This window comes from Neoarius graeffei, chromosome 27, assembly GCF_027579695.1.
Source record: "Neoarius graeffei isolate fNeoGra1 chromosome 27, fNeoGra1.pri, whole genome shotgun sequence".
NCBI classification, from domain to species: Eukaryota; Metazoa; Chordata; class Actinopteri; order Siluriformes; family Ariidae; genus Neoarius; species Neoarius graeffei.
Window position 1 is genome coordinate 34,021,871 of NC_083595.1, and position 20,970 is coordinate 34,042,840.

At 44.4% G+C, this 20,970-nt stretch overlaps 1 protein-coding gene across 1 annotated transcript in view; it reads right to left on the reverse strand.

Moving 5' to 3' along the window:
• The window catches only part of b4galnt4b (beta-1,4-N-acetyl-galactosaminyl transferase 4b), a 278,770-nt gene that overhangs the window by 102,158 nt on the left and 155,642 nt on the right, over positions 1-20,970 (reverse strand). Inside the window, exon 4 of the mRNA XM_060912043.1 lies at positions 1,148-1,243. Within this exon, the coding sequence (XP_060768026.1) occupies positions 1,148-1,243 (96 nt within the window). The remainder of the gene's footprint in view (positions 1-1,147; positions 1,244-20,970) is intronic.

Consider the following 20,970-nt stretch of genomic DNA (forward strand, 5'->3'; position numbering starts at 1 on the left):
TCCTGCAGTGCCAGACGTGTCCCCCTGCTTAAGCCAGCACATGTCCAGGCCCGTCTGAAGTTTGCTAGAGAGCATTTGGATGATCCAGAAGAGGATTGGGAGAATGTCATATGGTCAGATGAAACCAAAGTAGAACTTTTTGGTAAAAACTCAACTTGTCGTGTTTGGAGGAGAAAGAATGCTGAGTTGCATCCAAAGAACACCATACCTACTGTGAAGCATGGGGGTGGAAACATCATGCTTTGGGGCTGTTTTTCTGCAAAGGGACCAGGATGACTGATCCGTGTAAAGGAAAGAATGAATGGGGCCATGTATCGTGAGATTTTGAGTGAAAACCTCCTTCCATCAGCAAGGGCATTGAAGATGAAACGTGGCTGGGTCTTTCAGCATGACAATGATCCCAAACACACCGCCCGGGCAACGAAGGAGTGGCTTCGTAAGAAGCATTTCAAGGTCCTGGAGTGGCCTAGCCAGTCTCCAGATCTCAACCCCGTAGAAAATCTTTGGAGGGAGTTGAAAGTCCGTGTTGCCCAGCGACAGCCCCAAAACATCACTGCTCTAGAGGAGATCTGCATGGAGGAATGGGCCAAAATACCAGCAACAATGTGTGAAAACCTTGTGAAGACTTACAGAAAACATTTGACCTCTGTCATTGCCAACAAAGGGTATATAACAAAGTATTGAGATGAACTTTTGTGATTGACCAAATACTTATTTTCCACCATAATTTGCAAATAAATTCTTTAAAAATCAGACAATGTGATTTTCTGGATTTTTTTTCTCATTTTGTCTCTCATAGTTGAGGTATACCTATGATGAAAATTACAGGCTTCTCTCATCTTTTTAAGTGGGAGAACTTGCACAATTGGTGACTGACTAAATACTTTTTTGCCCCACTGTACATGCTTTACTATAGGAAAAATCAACTTTGAAAACTTATTTTGGTGGCAAGTTTGAAAAATGGCTGCCATCTTGGATTTTCAAGTGGCCAGTTGGGCAGATTTGACAAGTACCTCAAAAAGAATCAACATGCCAAATTTGGTGCTTGTATCACAATTTGCACGATTTTTCTATTATCTGCTCCACTATATTACTAGATTATTATTATGTATAGAACTGATCAGATCAAAGGCTTTGGTTTACTCACATGTGGGTACAGCGGGAAGTGCAGGTTCTTCCTGAGCTGGGAAACTGATGAACCGCACCAGTCCTCAAACACATGCAGGTTGGCCTGGCCTTTATACTGCGAGAACATAAAGAGAGAAACAGAGTATATATTATCACTTTTTCAAGGGCAGGGTTTCAGACGAGATTTCAGATTCATGATCTCGGTCCCTCTCGCTTTCTCTCTGGACCATCCCTTATTTCATTTCTTGCAGTGGCTTGCTATTTCTTGCACTGAAAGCTCAGTCGAACTCTTACTGTCTTTAGGGAGCTCCACGAAACAGGTAGATGATTCAATGCAGTCTCATGCGGACTTCATTTTGAAGGCAAAGAAAACAGGAGACAAACGGGTGAGAGAAAAAGAGTGAGAGAACTGTGCTTGATACACATCCCCAGCTTAGGCCCACGCATGTCCAGCTCAGGGTAATGCAGGTTGCAGCTTGCTGAAATTGGGTCTGTGAATAGGAACAACCTCAAGAGAGGTGAGACTGTGTGTGAAATAACTGCAGCGGCTGCTCCGGATTTGGCTGCAAATCAACACCATGCAAGGTGTGAAAGCTGGCTTCCTCTTGCTGTGCCATCAGGGTCACTTATGGATAATGGCTTCTACCTGTAGTCACATATGGTGTATGCCAAGGTGCCCAGGAATTCATGGGAAATGAAAAATATTTGATATATATACAGTACAGTGCCCTCCATGATTATTGGCACCCTTTGTAAAGATGAGTAAAAAGAGTTAGAAAAAAAATCCACCTTTTGCTGAAGTCGCTTCATCTCACACTGGAAAAAAAATGAGAAAAATCCAACCTTTAATTGAAATAAATTCATTCAGAGAAAAACAAATCCCTCATCAAGAAATGACCATCACTCATAGAATGGTTTTTAAAAAATAGCTACTCACCTGAAAATGTCCATTTCTACTGTTAGGGCAATAATAAAGAAGTAGACACCAAGTAGAACTGTTACAAACTTGCCTGGAAGAGAATCCAAGTTTATTTTGCCCCCACATACATTGAGGATGATGGTAAGAGAGGCAAAAAATAAATCCCCAAGGATCACTGTTGGTGAATTACAAGAAAAAGTAAAATCTCGAGGTTTCCAAGTCTCCAAAACCACCATCAGACACCACCTCCATGGGAACAGATTATTTCAAAGGTCTGCCAGAAAAAAGCCTTTTGTCAGTTAACAAACGTAAGCACCTGAAGTTTGCGAAACGCTACTACAGCTTTGACTGGAACCGTGTTCTATGGTCTGATGGAACAAAAATGTTGCTTTTTGGCAATAAACACTCAAGGTGGGTTTGGTGTAAAAAGAAAGATGGCTATAATGAAAAGGACCCGATCCCACCTGTACAATGTGGTGGAAGTTCTGTGATGTTTTGGGCCTGTTTTTCCTTTGAAGGACCTGGAAACCTTGTTAGGGTACATGGCATCATGGACTCCATGAAATACCAGGACATTTTAAATCAAATTCTAGCTGCCTCTGCCAGGAAATTAAAACTGGGTGGTCATTGGATCTTCCAGCAGGACAATGATCTGAAGAAGACTCAGTGCTGTTTTACTGGCAAAGACAGGTTGTACAAAGTACAACCAATAATAGCAGTGCCAATAATAGCAGAATGGGTGTTTTTGTTGAGAATAATTATTTCTTGATGAGGGATTTGTTTTTCTCTGAATAAATTCATTTCAATTAAAGGTTGAATTTTTCTCATTTTTTCAGTGCGAGATGAAGCGACTTCACCAAAAGGTGGATTTTTCCAACCCTTTACAATCTCTCTCTCTATCTATCTCTCTCTTTATCTATCTACAGATTTTATACGCACTTTTAACAACATTTCTGTCTCACAGTCTTCAGTAGAGAGCTTTGTTATCTATGTGTCTGTCTCTATCTATATGTCTGTCAACATGTCTATCTACAGTATATCATTGTGTCTATCTATCTAGGGGTGGCAATAATTGTGGAGGGCGAGTCCCATAATAAAATCAGGAAGACTTTCCACTAAGCCCCTTTGTGTGTGTGTGTGTGTGTGTGTGTGTGTATATATATACAGTGGTGCTTGAAAGTTTGTGAACCCTTTAGAATTTTCTATATATCTGCATAAATATGACCTAAAACATCATCAGATTTTCACCCAAGTCCTGAAAGTAGATAAAGAGAACCCAGTTAAACAAATGAGACAAAAATATTATACTTGGTCATTTATTTATTGAGGAAAATGTTCCAATATTACAGATCTGTGAGTGGCAAAAGTATGTGAACCTTTGCTGTCAGTATCTGGTGTGACCCCCTTGTGCAGCAATAACTGCAACTACCGTAAATGTTTCCGCTAACTGTTGATCAGTCCTGCACACCGGCTTGGAGGAATTTTAGCCCGTTCCTCTGTACAGAACAGCTTCAACTCTGGGATGTTGGTGGGTTTCCTCACATGAACTGCTCGCTTCAGGTCCTTCCACAACATTTCCATTGGATTAAGGTCAGGACTTTGACTTGGCCATTCCAAAACATTAACTTTATTCTTCTTTAACCTTTCTTTGGTAGAATGACTTGTGTGCTTAGGGTCGTTGTCTTGCTGCATGACCCACCTTCTCTTGAGATTCAGTTCATGGACAGATGTCCTGACATTTTCCTTTAGAATTTGCTGGTATAATTCAGAATTCATTGTTCCATCAATGATGGCAAGCCGTCCTGGCCCAGATGCAGCAAAACAGGGCCAAACCATGATACTACCACCACCATGTTTCACAGATGGGATAAGGTTCTTATGCTGGAATGCAGTGTTTTCCTTTCTCCAAACATAACGCTTCTAATTTAAACCAAAAAGTTCTATTTTGGTCTAATCCGTCCACAAAACATTTTTCAAATAGCTTTCTGGCTTGTCCCCGTGATCTTTAGCAAACTGCAGATGAGCAGCAATGTTCTTTTTGGAGAGCAGTGGCTTTCTCCTTGCAACCCTGCCATGCACACCATTGTTGTTCAGTGTTCTCCTGATGGTGGACTCATGAACATTAACATTAGCCAATGTGAGAGAGGCCTTCAGTTGCTTAGAAGTTACCCTGGGGTCCTTTGTGACCTCACTGACTTGCTCTTGGAGTGATCTTTGTTGGTCGACCACTCCTGGGGAGGGTAACAATGGTCTTGAATTTCCTCCATTTGTACACAATCTGTCTGACTGTGGATTGGTGGAGTCCAAACTCTTTAGAGATGGTTTTGTAACCTTTTCCAGCCTGATGAGCATCAACAACGCTTTTTCTGAGGTCCTCAGAAATCTCCTTTGTTCTTGCCATGATGCACTTCCACAAACATGTGTTGTGAAGATCAGACTTTGATAGATCCCTGTTCTTTAAATAAAACAGGGTGCCCACTCACACCTTATTGTCATCCCATTGATTGAAAACACCTGACTCTAATTTCACCTTCAAATTAAGTGCTAATCCTAGAGGTTCACATACTTTTGTCAGTCACAGATATGTAATATTGGATCATTTTCCTCACTAAATAAATGACCAAGTATAATATTTTGTTTCATTTGTTTAACTGGGTTCTCTTTATCTACTTTTAGGACTTGTGTGAAAATCTGATAATGTTTTAGATCATATTTATGCAGAAATATAGAAAATTCTAAAGGCTTCACAAACTTTCAAGCACCACTGTGTGTATATATATATATATATATATATATATATATATATATATATATATACACACATACATATACATACAGTACACACAGTGCCTTGCAAAAGTATTCATCCCCCTTGGTGTTTGTCCTGTTTTGTCGCATTACAAGCATACAAGTGACATATAAAGTATTGAGGGTTTTTTTTTTTTTTTGGGGGGGGGATACTTCTGCACACTCCAGATTTCTGTTTTTTCATCTTAATTATTTTTTGTGTCGCAGTAAAAAAAACCAATTTGCACCTTTAAAGTGGTAGGCATGTTGTGTAAATCAAATGATATTAACCCCCCAAAAATCCATTTTAATTCCAGCTTGTAATGCAGCAAAACAGGATAAACACCAAGGGGCATGAATACTTTTGCAAGGCACTAAAAGATAGATAGATAGATAGATAGATAGATAGATAGATAGATAGCTAGCTAGCTAGCTAGATAGATAGATAGATAGATAGATAGATAGATAGATAGATAGATAGATAGATAGATAGATAGAAGTGTTTCACTGGGAAATACACCACTCGTAATTTTCATACGAGCCACATCTGAGACATACATTTCTTTACTTTTTTCGCGGTCCAAATCCTGTGCTCTGATTGGCTGGCGAGCGGGTCCGTATCCTACGGTACGGACCCCAGTTACGGACCTCAGTTACGGACCTCTGGTGACTCGCTTGTTCACAACAACAAACGTAGTAACAATTTTTGTCAACATTTATTTTCGCATTTCTCAGGAGAATAGCATTAATTTTACAGCATGGATAGCGATAACGACAGTCTTCACAGCGAAAGCGAGTTTTACTACCCTGAGGAAGAAGAAATAAAATAAAACATTTCAGGAGAAAGCTAAAAACCTGTAACTTGCTAACACCAAGCAAAAACATGGCTGAATCCTGAATGACTCAATTTTATATAAATAGGGGACAACATAGGTAGCAAAATGTAGTTTTTTTCCTGCCATGAAAGTGCACTTGTATTCCGAGGAGGAAGCCATCTGTATTACAGCCGTGAATGAGGATTCAAACTGGCAGCTCGGCTCGGTTTTCCCTTTCGGGCGCTCTCGTTTTCTGTTAGAATTTGGTAAAGAAAAAATAAATATATCATTTACCAGCTTAAGGTCAGTCCATATGGTGAAATACCGTGACCTCGGCCTTAAATACTGACCCAGAGGGCCTCGCTCAGTACTTTCAAGACCTCGGTCACTGTATTTCACCATACGGACCTCCCAGCTGGTAAATAACATATATGTTTGTGTATATATATATATATATATATATATATATATATATATATATATATATATATATATATATATATGTATGTGTGTGTGTGTGTGTGTCACTTGTGAGGAAATCGATGAATTGTTTTGATAAATTTGGGTACTTTTTGTTTGTGAATGTGTCTTTATAATAAAAAGAAAATCACACGTTGGCTTGAAGATATGAAATTTAGCTTCTTGTGTTGAAAAACTTACATTTTTCATACGAAATACATTGCAGATCTGAGTGACATATTTCCCAATATTTCACTCTGATGACATCACTCCCAGTGTTTTCCCGCTGACTAGATATGCGTCGTCAGAATGGCGAACCGGTGCAAAATTAAAATTATTTTGTTTAACTTGCAGTTGTGTGTGTGTGTGTGTGTGTGTGTGTGTCCAAAAAACATTACATGGTGGTGTGAAGATATGAAGTTTATCTTTTCATGTTGAAAACATTTTCAGTTGTTCACTTCGCTCATTCGTGAATATGTTCACCACTTGAAGATAAACTTCATATCTTCGCACGACTGTATATGAGACAAAAAACAGGTGAAGCTGAACATCGCTAAGCCCCCTCATATTATAACACACAAACAGCAATTTCTCACATTACAGCAAATAATCAAAATTCATAAATTCCTGTGTATTCCTGAAGTGAGAGGACAACGGTGCACTGAGCTGCTGACATGCTCTCACACGCTGCCCCCTCCTATCTGCCTGTCAGCTTCGGGTCTCTTGCCACTGTCAGGTTTAATTTTAGCCTTTCTAATTGTAGCCAGTATGGATGTAGGCCTTGGCACCCCAACCACCCTGAGCGGGGGTGGACAGCGGGCATTTCAGGACTGACCTGACTCATCTCAGAAGGACATGCCAGACACTCCACAGTCTCCTGTCCTGTCCTATGTCTCATACATGCCAATCACACCAAGTATTATACACCATGCCCTCCTTCGCCATTAAATATTTCAGCAAGTCCCATAATAAAATCTGTAAGACTTTCCACTAAGCCTGTATTAATAAATTATTAGACCAGAGCTTATAATTCTTTGTAATCATATCCTTGGCTGCTCCCTATTCCACTTTCCTTTCGCATTTATCATGCTGGATATAAACAAGTTACTTGTAATTTGTTTAGCAAGAGCGTTTACGTACACACAAAATGCGGTATTCAGATAGTTCAGGGGGAAAAAATTGCATATAAATGTGCTTATAAAGAGACATTTATTTGCACATACAATGTTGTAAGAATAGTTGCAAAAATGCATGACTGAGCACTGAGTACTGAAAAATGTAAAGGTGCAAGTGTGTTAGTTTATTTATATTGCCACAGGATACATTTTTCTGAACACAATATTACCATATTCGCCAGTCCTGCACATCTATGGACTCCTGTTCTAACTCCAAATGTGTTGTAAAAAATCTATTTACAAGACAATCCTGCAGAGAAACTGATAACATCCATGTCCGAATATGTAGCTTTATTCTTTTTTAGAACCCAATATTCACCAAAACCTCCAAATCCCAGTGTTATCCGCAGTCATTTCCATATTTTACAGATAGCATTCATCTTCTCAAAGAAAAATGAGCAATGCTTAAATATATTCAGCTTGGATAAGCATGTGCTTTCAGCCACTGGTGCATAGGGGCATGAGTGCGTTTGATAGGACGTTTCCTTCTATCAGAAAGATCTCTCCACACTTCCAATTGAAGCCTGCCTGAGTCATTCCTCACACATTCTCCACTGAGAAATAATGGAATTCAATAACAGTGTTGAGGAGCTCGTAAATCATGAGATGAAGCCAGAGGTCATTCGTGCACCGGGGTCAGTTTATGCCAAGGGTGATGGGAAGGATTGGAACTTATTGTGTATTGGAGGTATGTTACAGGAAGAATGAGACACAATCCTTATACTCGAATCACTCGAATCAGAGACACTGTCATTCAGTGGCTGACACTCTCCTGAGCTTTCTCTTGATGTAAGAACAGGCTGAAGCGGACACCCAGTGAATAGGTTTAGTCTCAATCTGGCAGCTCATCTACAACGATCACACATCCGAGAAAAAGAGCCACTTGGGACCACACCTGATTTTTGCAACCATGATACCACTACCTTTTCACTGCATGTGTCCATTCTCTTGGGAAACAGTCGATAGGGACTACCCACAGTGCAAGCCTGAGACAGTGATCTGTCAACACCATGGCTAGCAAAGCTGAACATATCATCTATCATCATTCAGCAGCATAGTTTATAGCAGTGGAGAGTGGAGGCTCAACACTAAAACTTTGAGCCATGCTTTGATAAACTTTTGATGCCGGTGTTGCAAATTTCTTTCACTTGACTGGAGAGAAGCTGTAAAGACATCCCAATACCCCATTTTTTGTGAAACTGGTATCCTCAATTCCCATACTTTTTTGGAATACATTAATTAAATAATACTGGCTGGCATTGAGTGGTATATCAGGTATATTCCATTCAGCTAGCATGACATTAAACGAGTCGAAGACAAGTTCAATATCATGCTAGCTGAATGGAATATATCTGATATACTACGAAAAAAAGCCAGCCAATATTGTTTTACGTCTCCAACGTGTGAAGTCATGTTGTCTTGACAGCCATGCAATATCGTAAACCATATTCAGTGCTCATTCTCTATTGGGTAGAGTGACGTAATACACATAGGATAAGCGATATGCTAACAATATTGTGTACTATCAAACCAAATGAATGAAACCTGCTAGAAGGGAATAGAACACACTTTTATCCCATCGAAAAAATGTCCTGTATGTATAATGATTATATAATATTGGCTGGCTTTGAGTGATATATCAGATATATTCCATTCAGCTAGCTACTGAATGAGTCGAAGATGAGTAACTGAATGCAATATATCTGACAGACCACAAAAAAAGCCAGCCAATATTATTATTATTATTATTATTATTATTATTATTATACATACCGTACACACTCTTCATATCAGCATTCTCAAAGGCCAATGCTAGCTTACCCGTGAATAGGTGCTGTTAGTGTAGCAGTCCAGTTAGCTTCCATCTGGTGTAGCAGTAGCGTTAGCAAATGCCGACATTAGCTTAACCGCAACGCGGTGCTGTTAGGGCGGCAGTCTAGTTTGCTTCCAGCCGGCATAGCAGTAGCATTAGCGAAGGCCAACATAAGCTTACCTGCAACTCGGTGCTGTTAGCACAGTAGTCCAGTTACCTTCTAGCTGGTGTAGTGTTAGCGAAGGCCAATGCTAGCGCAGTCAAGCCGAATATTATTATTATTATTATTATTATTATTATTATTATTATTTTCCCTGTGTAATTTACTTAGTTACTTTTAAAATCAGCATCGACAACTACACACAACAGAGTGGCCTGGCAGCCAAAATTCTCTCAAACTCTTCCATTTTTAATGAAGCAAACCTTGCGGCCATGTTTGTTTACAAACTGCCACAGTCACTCACGAGCGCGGAAGTTTTACATCTCTGATGTGTCCCTTTTCCAGTTTTTCAATGTCCATTGGTATGTTTTTCTCTTGTAAATATGCATGAAGAGTATATCATAAAGTTTTAGTAGCCATTCAGGTGTTCACCGCGTCTTTAATTTCAGTTTATTTATTTAGTGCTTCATCCTAGCACTGGATTAGCCTCGTCTTCTCTCTTTCCCGGCCAACAAAGAAATGATTGTGAGCATGCACAGCAGAAAAGTTTTGTCATTGGATCTTCACATGAGCTCTGACGTGTGACGTTGTGTTGTCTTGACAACATGCAATATTATAACAATATTGCATGCTCATTCTCCATTGGGTAGAGTGGCATAATACATGGAGGATAAGCGATATGATAACAATATTGCATGCCATCAACAAACCCACTAGAAGGGAATAGAATACATGTTTTTATTCGATGGGAAAAGTATCCTGCATGTATTATAATCATCATTATATCACTTACAATGTCTAATTTCGTGATAAGATTTACACACCAGCATACATGTCAACCTTTGGTCAATCAAACCTGTATAACCAACCTCCAAAATCCGTATTTCCCTTATAAAATCCTTATAAGATGCAAATTAACATAATTTACCTAAAATTTGAATGATAATTAACAATGATATATCCAAGTTACTTTTTATTCAATATTAATAACAATAAACCTTCAGAAGGAATACAAAGCTCCAATATTTGACAAAAACACAAAGTGTCACTCTAATGTTCTGAATTGTACTCCATGACAGCTTTTTTAGCACTCTGCACCAATACCTCACTAGGCTGCATGTCACAGCAAGTGTCTGTGTTGATCTTGCCGGAGTGCCCATTCAGAATCTTTTCAGTCGCTAGTGAAAGTCGCTCAGGTGGAAATACGCATTTCAAACAAAATGTTACTTCCTGGTTGCCGGGATTCTCACAATGCGGTGTGCGCATGATCAAAAGTGGAACGAAGTCTCGCTACCACAAGATAATGTGCGATTTCATAAGACTCTTTACTGGCTGTTTGTGCTTTCTGTGGTGTACAGTACATTTATAAATGTTATGCGCTCTTTTATCATCATGGGAATTGATTATAGCTCTAAATAAATATTGAAGTTTTTTTTAAAGAATCCGTATAACTTTATTTATACGCCCATATACTACGTTTATTGAATAAAATCCGTATAAAATACGGACATTCCGTATAGGTTGACATGTATGCACCAGTCACATTGTGTCTGCTGTTCTACATTACAAACCAACAAGTTATGAACTATGAAAGATGCAGACATATACAGTAGTGTTAATGTAGCGAAATCAACCTTCAGAATTTGTCGAGTGCACGTTAAAAAGTAACAAAATGGTTTTTGGACTTCCTTTAACAAAACAGATATACGATGTGATATGAAATGATAAGTAAGAAATACAATACTGTTATACTGTAGGTCAACAATGAGTTGGTGTAATGTGGCCCAACACTAAGTGAAGTTACTGTACTGTTACAACTCTACAGTTCAATATGCTCGGATAACAGCATGTCCGTAAATGTTTAATTCCTCTCATACCACTGAATTTCAGGCGGCATGGTGGTGTAGTGGTTAGCACTGTCGTCTCACAGCAAGAAGGTTCTGGGTTTGAGCCTAGTGGCTGACAGGGGCCTTTCTGTGTGGAGTTTGCATGTTCTCCCTGTGTCTGCATGGGTTTCCTCCGGGTGCTCTGGTTTCCACCACAGTCCAAAGACATGCAGTTAGGTGAAGTGGCTACTCTAAACTGCCCATATGTGTGTGAGTGTGCAGAAAGGAACTGGCCACCCTACTGCTGCAATTCTGGCCAAGTCAACCAAACATGGACCACGTCAAGCCTGGATCGGGTTTGGCAGTGATGATCACTAAATTTTACCAACTCATGATTTCTTTATTAAAGAATATCACGACATATATAGCATCTGTTCATAGGCACATTTAATGTTGTGGAATTTCCATAAAACAACTCAGTTCCTTTATGACATGTACTTTAACAGGTATAAATAGTTATTCTCTCACCATCCTCTCTTTTCTGTCTTGAAGTTAATATGACATGACAACTTGGAAACAACTTTATTTATTTATCACACATACACTTAAGCACAGTGAAATTCCTCTCTGCATTTAACCCATCTGAAGCAGGGTCGCGTTAAAGGACATGGGACATGAAACATAAATGTACGCTATATCAGTTTCTTTCCATTAAAAATATGAAATAATTGCATCAACAAATACAAAATTATCTATTAAATTCAGCAAAATCGTTATATTCGTGATGATTATATGGCATTTCTGCTCGAGCTCCGATATGCATATTTTACAACCGGAAGAGCCGCTGTCACGTGATCATACGTCACAAAAACTTTCGGGTACAGCACAAGCGGGTAGATGAATATGGAGAAGTGTGAATCGTGATGATGACGAATGCGACAAAATAGTTTTTGTGTCTTGGATGACAAGAAAATTGTTTCGTTTTTAGAGTGTTTAACGTACATTGAACATCATGGTGTATTGCGACCTCCCAGTCAGTCAGACGCGCTGTTACTCCTGTTAGCAATGTAGCTAGGCTCAGCATGGCCAATGGTATTTTTTGGGGCTGTAGTTAGATGCGACCAAACTCTTCCACATTTTTCCTGTTTACATAGGTTTATATGACCAGTGACATGAAACAAAGTTCAGTTACACAAATTGAAATGTGGCGATTTTCTATTGTAAGACTCCCTACGTGTGGGTGGAGCACTGAGGACGGCAGGACAGAGATCAGGTTTGCAAAAGGCTTTATTGCCACACTTTTCAGTGAACAATGTTATATTGGCTAGACACACACACACACAGCCAGCGTCTAGTCCGGAGATCAGCCCCTCTGCTCTCACTCTCCCTCCTTAAATAGGGCGCGGTCACTGGGAAGACACACACAAACACAGGTTAATTGTTCTCAGGTGTCGTGATTCTGCCACTTACCTTCCCTGACTCCGCCCTCCTGTCACAGACCGGCGCTTGACCACGCCCCCGCTGCCACATACCCCCACCGCCCGACTCAGGCCGGGCGGCCGTCCGGCCTGCAGCCGACTCCCCCCCCCCCTTGACGGGAGAGGAAGTCCGCCACGACCATCTGCGCCCCCGGCCTGTGGACCACCTTGAAATTAAAGGGTTGGAGCGCCAGATACCAACGGGTGATCCGCGCGTTGGCATCTTTCATGCGGTGGAGCCACTGGAGGGGCGCGTGGTCCGAACAGAGGGTGAAAGGGCGCCCCAGTAGGTAGTACCGGAGGGCGAGAACCGCCCACTTGATGGCCAGACACTCGATGGTGCTGTAGCGCCCCTCACGCACCGACAGCTTCCTGCTGATATACAGGACAGGGCGGTCCTCCCCCTCCACCTCCTGGGACAAAACCGCCCCCAGCCCTCTGTCCGACGCATCGGCCTGCAACATAAAGGGGAGAGAAAAGTCAGGGGAGTGTAGAAGTGGCCCCCCACACAGTGCAGCCTTTACCTCTGAGAAAGCCCGCTGGCACTGCTCCATCCACTGGACCGGATCTGGTGCCCCCTTTTTAGTGAGATCAGTCAGCGGGCTGGTGACGTCCGAATAATTAGGTATAAACCTACGATAATAGCCAGCCAGCCCCAGGAACTGTCTCACCCCCTTTTTGGTCTTGGGCCTCGGGCAGGCCGCAATTGCTGCCGTCTTATTAATTTGGGGACGCACCTGCCCGTTGCCCAAGTGGAAGCCCAGGTACCGTACTTCCACCCGCCCAATCGCACACTTCTTTGGGTTGGCTGTGAGCCCCGCTCGCCTCAGCGACCTAAGGACGGCCCTCAGATGTTCGAGGTGCCGCTGCCAGTCATTGCTATAGATGATGATGTCATCTAAATATGCTGCCGCATACGTGGCGTGAGGGCGGAGGACTCTGTCCATCAGCCGCTGAAACGTCGCGGGTGCCCCAAACAGCCCAAACGGAAGGGTGACGAATTGGTGTAAACCAAACGGTGTGGAAAAGGCCGTTTTTTTCTCGGGATAGTGGAGTCAAGGGGATCTGCCAATATCCCTTCGTCAAATCCAGTGTCGAATAAAATCGAGCAGTGCCGAGTCGATCGAGCAGCTCATCAATATGAGGCATTGGGTACGCGTCGAATTTAGACACCGCGTTGACTTTTCTATAGTCCACACAGAACCGGACCGACCCGTCGGCCTTGGGTACCAAGACCACCGGGCTGCTCCAGTCACTGTGGGACTCCTCGACGATGCCCATTTCAAGCATGGTCTGAAGTTCTTCCCGAACCACCTTTTTTTTGTGTTCGGGTAGCCTGTAAGGGCGGCTACGCACTACCACCCCCGGGGGTGTCTCTATGTGGTGCTCTATGAGGTTAGTGCGACCGGGCAGGGGCGAGAACACATCCGAAAACTCGGTCTGCAACTGGGCGACCTCCGTGAGTTGGGTCAGGGAGAGGTGGTCTCCACAGGGGACCGGAGAGGTACGTGATGCCAATGTTCCTTTTTGAACCTCCGGCCCCAGCTCCGCCTTCTCCGGAACTACCGACACCAATGCCATGGGGACCTCCTCGTTCCAGAGTTTAAGCAGATTGAGGTGGTAAATCTGTAGCGCCCCACCCCTGTCCGTTCGCCTCACCTCATAGTCGACATCCCCGACTCGCTGTGTGACCTCAAAGGGTCCTTGCCACTTGGCGATCAATTTGGAGCTCGACGTGGGCAACAGTACGAGTACCTTATCTCCCGGAGTGAACTCTCTAAGGCGCGTACCCTTGTTGTACAGGCGGGCTTGCCGTTCCTGGGCCTGCCGCAAATTCTCCTGAGTTAGGTGGGTGAGCGTGTGGAGTTTTGCGCGCAGGTCCATAACGTACTGAATTTCATTCTTACTTTGTGAAGGTCCCTCCTCCCAATTTTCCCGCAGCACGTCCAGGATGCCGCGCGGCTTACGCCCATATAATAATTCGAACGGGGAGAACCCCGTGGAGGCTTGGGGGACCTCTCGCACTGAGAACAGCAAGGGTTCGAGCCACTTATCCCAATTACGTGCGTCCTCACTTACAAATTTTTTAATAATATTTTTGAGGGTGCAGTTGAATCGTTCTACCAAACTGTCCGTTTGTGGGTGATACACACTGGTGCGGATCGGCTTAATCCCCAATAACCCATACAGTTCGCGCAGTGTTCGTGACATAAACGTAGTGCCTTGATCAGTCAGAATCTCTTTCGGGATTCCAACTCGGGAGATGACGCGGAAGAGTGCCTCTGCAATACTGCGTGCTGAGATATTGCGCAGAGGCACGGCTTCCGGGTATCGTGTTGCATAGTCCACCAGAACTAATATAAAGCGGTACCCTCGTGCTGACCGATCTAATGGCCCGACGAGATCCATCCCAATTCTCTCAAACGGGGTCTCGATTAACGGTAGAGGGCGCAAAGGCGCTTTTGGAATGGCCACTGGGTTTACTAACTGGCATTCGCGGCATGCCGTACACCACCTACGGACATCGCCGCGAATCCCCGGCCAATAGAATCGGGCCATTATTCGGGCTAGTGTTTTATCCTGCCCCAAGTGTCCAGCCATGGGATTAAAGTGAGCCGCCTGGAATACCAATTCCCGGCAGCTTTTCGGAATTAAAAGCTGCGTGACTCGCTCTTTAGTTTGAGTGTCCTGCATCACTCGGTATAATCTATCCTTCATAATCGCGAAGTAGGGGAAGGACGGGGTGGCGTTCGGCTGGAGCGTTTGACCATCGATTACTCTCACTTGGTCAAACGCATGCCGCAGAGTCTCGTCTCGTGACTGCTCTAATGGGAAATCCGCGAGGGATTCCCCAATAGAGAGAGGAGGAGCCGGCGGCTCCTCACTCTGACGCGGAGATGACGTAGACGGCTCTGTGACAGCTGCTCCCGCCAAAGCGACACCGGGACCTCCCCCTGTCAAATGGCAGGACCCACTCTCTACTAGGCGTGTCATTAAACCCCGAAATCCCGGCCAATCAGTCCCCAAAATTAACGAGTGGGTAAGGCGAGGATTAACCGCCGCCTTCACTATAAATTTTTCCCCTCTGAAAATAATGTGGACCGACACCAAAGGGTAGCTGTGAACATCCCCGTGTACACACAACACCTTCACCCCTTGTGCTCCCCCCAATGCCTCGTTTTGAACCAGGCTTTGGCGAATTGAGGTCTGATTACAACCAGAATCCACCAACGCCTGATATGTAGCCCCTTGGATACTCACCGGTATGCGATACGCTCCGGCCCGATCGAGGTCGGCCTCTGGCGCGTCGGGGATCCGAACCACCATGCCCACTTCCATTGCTGTGCACTGCTGATGAAGGTGGCCCGGCTCCCCGCAGCGCCAGCAAACCGGCCCGGGCTTTCCCTCTGCACCGGTGATCTGGGGCTCACTCACCTGAGGTGGGGGAGAGACAGACACAGAAGGGAGAAACGGGAGGGCACCGCGGGTGCGGCGGGCCGGCTGGGGTGGAGCCGGCCCCCGCCTCCGCGGTGGGGGAATGGGGCGAGGACGGGACACAGGAGGAGCGGGAGAGAGAGAGAGGGAAGAGGAGAGAAGAGACGATGCCATCTGCTGTCCTGCCGCCGGGACAGCCGCCAGATGATCCTCCGCCAGCTCGACTGCCTGATCCAGCGACGCCGGGCGGTGGCACTGGACCCACTCCGCGGTTCCGTCTGGTAAGCGGGCAACGAACTGTTCCAGTACCACCTGGTCGACGATTCCCTCGGCGTCGCGATTGTTGGCCCTCAGCCACCACCAGCAGGCGTCCCGGAGCTGCTGGCCGAACGCGAACGGCCGGCCGACTTCCTCCAGTCGCAGCGCGCGGAAGCGCTGGCGCTGTTGCTCCGGTGTGCGCCCCACGCGCTGGAGGACGGCCTGGTGGAGGTCCGCGTAGGCCAGCCGGCGGTCGGCGGGGAGCTGTAGCGCGGCCAGCTGTGCCTCTCCCGTGAGCAGGGGGAGGAGGCACGCCGCGCGCTGCTCCATCGGCCACCCCGAGGCTTCGGCGACCTGTTCGAACAACGTGATGAATGCCTCGGGGTCGTCCTGCGGGCCCATCTTGGTGACAATGAGGGGAGATGGGCCCGCGGCCGGAGCGCTGGTGGACCCCGCCGACGCGAGGAGATGCTGGAACGCCTCGCGATCTTCCTGCTGGGCCAGCACCAGGGCTTCGAAGCGCTGCTCCTGCTCCTTTCGGAGCGTGACGAGTGCCTGGTGCTGGCTTTGCTGAGCCGTGGCGAGGGCGTGGACCAGATCGGCGAACGGGGAGGATTCCATGGGGCTGCTGGTTTGGTGCTCCACGTCCCGGGTTTCGGCACCACTGTAAGACTCCCTACGTGTGGGTGGAGCACTGAGGATGGCAGGACAGAGATCAGGTTTGCAAAAGGCTTTATTGCCACACTTTTCAGTGAACAATGTTATATTGGCTAGACACACACACACACAGCCAGCGTCTAGTCCGGAGATCAGCCCCTCTGCTCTCACTCTCCCTCCTTAAATAGGGCGTGGTCACTGGGAAGACACACACAAACACAGGTTAATTGTTCTCAGGTGTCGTGATTCTGCCACTTACCTTCCCTGACTCCGCCCTCCTGTCACAGACCGGCGCTTGACCACGCCCCCGCTGCCACATCTATGCTATGGAAAGTCCGCACTATAATGACAGGTATACTAACACCTTCTGTGTGCTTCGACAGCGCATTGATACCTTCACTCGGAGTTGTACCATTATTTTTTAGACAGGGCGGATGGACCAGGGCATTCACCCGCCTGGCCGTGCCCGACGAGGAGCGCTCTTGGCCGGCTTGGGAGGCAGACAGCAGCCCCTCCTGGAAGTGTGGTTTTACCATGGGCCTCATGCGATAAGGATTAGTATTATAATTTTGGGTGTATCAATTATTGATTATCATAATTCTGACTCATTTCGCCATTTTGAATGTTTTCATCTCGGACTCTGGAAGCATTGTATCTCAATCAATCTCGAAAAATATCAGCAAAAAAAAACTAGCTTGCAACGGACTTTAGCTAGATCTATGATGAACTTTCAATGTATGATACAAAAATAATACTTCTTTCAACAGATCATTAGCCTTTGAGCAGAATTGTTTTTAACTTACCAGGAAGTGTTATCGAGCCGACCGCTTTCAGTTTCATGGGGATTGAATGAACTCTCACTCTCAGAATCATCTGACCCGTCAGAGTAAAGACAAGATCTATGTTCATGTGAATTTCCAGCTATCGGTTCGAATTGATAGGGTCTAACTTCACATCTCTGTGAAACATCGGGAATGTCACTGTCGATGGCGTCCATTTCGGTAACCTGTTTACATTAGATTCCCAAGCGCTGGCTCCTTGAAAAAAGTTTTTGTGACGTCACGGGTCACGTGACCGCTTAGCTAATTAACGAATCATTGTTTTACACTGATGTATAAAAAAGTTGAATAATGTGATGATTTTCACATTTTTGACGCCCTGCAGTGATTTAGATGGCATTTCTTATGTCCTTTATACATAATTATGCCCAGAAAAAAATCCATGTCCCATATCCTTTAACCCTTGCCGAGGCCCTGGACAGACACCCCCCCAAGGCCCCACCCCCGCCTGTTGTCAACTGCGCTCAGCAAATTCATCCCCTCAGACGTGCCTGTCTAACTAGACACAGAAACTTAAATAATGACAGTGGCACAATTAGAAATACTATTGAACGATAAAACTTTATATCCATCAACACCTATTTAATCAAGAAAAAGCAATGGTGAAATAGGGAATTGCATGGTGAAAAAATCCATCAGACATCACGGTTAACAAGTCTGGTTAACTAAAGTTTAGCCTCAAGAAGCCTTTGAATGAGTGAGTCAATGAACAACATGTCAAGAACATAACCTAGGCCTACAACAGTTTCTTTAGTATTCAGAACAAGAACATTCATTTGGTATATAACCGTTCGTTTTCATTTTGGAATCCAGGCGACTTTTAACTTGTGAAAACAAAGAGCGATAACAAAGAAAGAAAAATATCTTGCTTCTCAGAAATAAATCTCAAAATGTTAGGCTATGTGAAATATTTCATCCTTTCACACACGTAATGTCCCAAACAGCAGTGGCACACAGCTTTGTGCATTCAGTTTGACAGCCATGGGTCAACTTACAAGGGCACTTTCCTACTTTTCTGGAAAGCGAAGTCATTAATTAAATCATTGAACTCAAGCTGGCGTAGCGTGTGAAGATATGGTGGACAGTGATCATATTGACAATGACGGGTGATTTATGCGACGGGACAAGGTGGGCTTCCTTACAGGTGGCGAAATGCATCGAAAATGTTATCAATATGATCAAAACTTCTGAAAATATCGTTTCATATTTTCCGATCTTGCTACCTCCAAAGCCCCCTAGTGGCCGAGGCCCTGGGCAGCTGCCCATGAAGCCCATTAGGATAACGCGTCCTTGATCTGAAGAAGTGAACAAGCACAAGTGAGCAATGAGCACACACATACCCAGAGCAGTGGGCAGCTTCGCTACAGCATCTGGGTAGCAGTTGGGGGTTCGGTGTATCACTCAAGGGCACTTCAGCCCAACCTCAAGCCATGGCTGCCCCATGTTAACCTAACCTGCATGTCTTTGGACTGTGGGGGAACCCGGAGCACCCTCACGCAGACACGGGGAGAACATGAAAACTCCACACAGAAAGGCCCCCATCAGCCACTGGGCTTGAACCCAGAACCTTCTTGCTGTGAGGTGACAGTGCTAACCACTACACCACCATGAAGACTTTCTTATTTCAGAAAATGTAAAGGAACAGCCTTATCTCTGACTGTTACAAAGTCCTGACACTGAGGATTCAGCCAAAAATACAAAATATGCATTTCCTCAGAGAAAACTTTTATCAACAGTTACATACATTTTTATAAAACCTGCTTATGTGGGGTGTTCACTGTACAAGTCCTTATGAATTAGCTGTTAGTGTAGCTGACAGGACAAGCACATTAATATAAACCTGTGATTTGTCATGCAGCTGGAACTACTACCATTGCTGTTGTTCTAGAAAAATAATCCAAACTTTGAACGTCCCAATTAAAATTTCTGGTTCATTCCCTCTTGCGGGGCGGCACGGTGGTGTAGTGGTTAGCACCATCGCCTCACAGCAAGAAGGTCCGGGTTCGAGCCCCGTGGCCGGCGAGGGCCTTTCTGTGCAGAGTTTGCATGTTCTCCCCGTGTCCGCGTGGGTTTCCTCCGGGTGCTCCGGTTTCCCCCACAGTCCAAAGACATGCAGGTTAGGTTAACTGGTGACTCTAAATTGACCGTAGGTGTGAATGTGAGTGTGAATGGTTGTCTGTGTCTATGTATCAGCCCTGTGATGACCTGGCGACTTGTCCAGGGTGTACCCCAACTTTCGCCCGTAGTCAGCTGGGATAGGCTCCAGCTTGCCTGAGACCCTGTAAAGCGGCTACAGATAATGAGATGAGATGAGATTCCCTCTTGCCTAGCAGAGTTTTTACACCCACAGACCCTCAATGTAGACAATACACATACCCTGTTTCCGAAATCACTCCCTACTCACTATATAGTGGACTATATAGTGAGGACGCCATTTTGTAGTGCTGTCCGAATGTATAGTGAGAATTATTACACCCTATATAGTGCATTCAAAGTATCCCACAATGCATCATGAAAAGTACTGTAGTGTACAACTGATGGTCACTAACCAAGCAATATATCTCATCATGCTGAAAGAAATCAAATCAAAAGCCTCAAATTTGATTTAATAAAAGACAGCGGCAAAGAAGAAAGTATTCAGCCTTGATTTAAAAGAACTGAAAGACGCAGCAGACACAAAAGTACTTTGTATTTATTAATGTGGGAAATACACTCAGTATAATATGTACAGTCAAACCGGAAAGTCTGCACACCCCTTTTTACCTTCTCCACGTTTTATTACATTACAGACTTATTCTACAATAGATCGAGTTCATTTTTTGTCATAAAATTCTACACAAAATAGCCCATAATGCCAAAGTGAAAGCAGGTTTTTAGACATTTGTGCTAATTTATTAAAAATCAAAATGTAAAATATCATATTTACACAAGTGTGCACACCCTTTGATATGACACCCAAAAGCGACCTGAGGTAGATTTTGTTTCTACAACTTAATTGGAGTCCACCTGTGGTAAATTAAATTGATTGGACATGACTGGGGATTGCCAACACCTGCCTATATAAGGTCCCACAGTTGACAGTGCATGTCAGAGCAAACTCCAAGCCATGGGGTCAAAGGAATTATCTGCAGACCTCAGAAACAGGATTGTGTCAAGGCATGGATCTGGAGAAGGGTGCAGAAAAATTGCTGCAGCTTTACAGGTCCCAAAGAGCACAGTGG